The sequence below is a fragment of the Plasmopara halstedii genome (assembly GCF_900000015.1).
Source record: "Plasmopara halstedii genome assembly, contig: Scaffold_1878, whole genome shotgun sequence".
Taxonomy (NCBI): domain Eukaryota; phylum Oomycota; class Peronosporomycetes; order Peronosporales; family Peronosporaceae; genus Plasmopara; species Plasmopara halstedii.
The window spans coordinates 288,858-289,650 of NW_020188786.1; the positions used below are offsets into that span (position 1 = coordinate 288,858).

The following is a 793-nucleotide window of genomic DNA, read 5'->3' on the forward strand; positions in this document are numbered from 1 at the left end:
CTACGGTGGAAATAATGAGCTGCCTTTAGACACCAAGATCGACTTAGACCTCGTATACTTGTACCTCCCTTCACCGCCCACAAAAGGCGCCGTAAAAAGCGGATCTCTTCTCTCTAGAAGAGAAAAGAAGGGAAATTGTAGAGATCTCGCGAAATTTTTTCAAAATATTTTTTGTGAAGTCTGCCGCCTCCTTGACCACAATGCACGTGTGATTAGCACTAAGCTCGCAATACGCGTGGGAGACAGTATAGTAAAAGAAAATTTTAAACGTAAAGTCTGCATTAAAAACAATGTCACGAGCCGCTTTGAACTTGTCCCAACGAGCTACTGCACAGTAAACCTGTTTACCATAATACCATGATTTGTCATAATCGAGCGGTGTAGCAAACCTTCTAAAAGTACACTTCTATAAAGTGTTAACCTCAGTCGATAATGGTGTAACTGCCAGCCGCAATCGTGTCCCGGATTTTTTCGTGCTCGGCTGAAATTTTAGAAATGATATGCCCTTATAACTGATATGACTGTTAACTATCTCAACTAAATTCTACATAGCAACTGTAAGTTACGCGCAAATGCCTATCGCACGCATAAAACTTTGAATAAGCAAACTCGCGCTGACACGCACAGAGAGTGAAGTTTACTGCTCAATCGGTTAGCATGACTATTAGAAAAACTTATTTAATGCATGGCGTGTTAGTAATCCATGTGTCTTTATTCCCATACCCATAATTCGCATACTGTAACGGGGTTACATGAGAGTGACCCGTCACTCTCCCAAGGGAGCTGTGGTGTG

At 41.9% G+C, this 793-nt stretch overlaps 1 protein-coding gene across 1 annotated transcript; it reads right to left on the bottom strand.

Annotated features, from left to right (window-relative positions):
• Positions 1 to 70: 70 nt before the first annotated feature.
• Positions 71 to 369, bottom strand: PHALS_02307 (uncharacterized protein; the record flags this gene model as incomplete). Its single annotated transcript, XM_024716783.1, has 2 exons — positions 71 to 276; positions 357 to 369. 2 exons carry the CDS (start codon positions 367 to 369, stop codon positions 71 to 73), a joined length of 219 nt encoding a protein of 72 aa, XP_024582346.1.
• Positions 370 to 793: the final 424 nt, after the last annotated feature.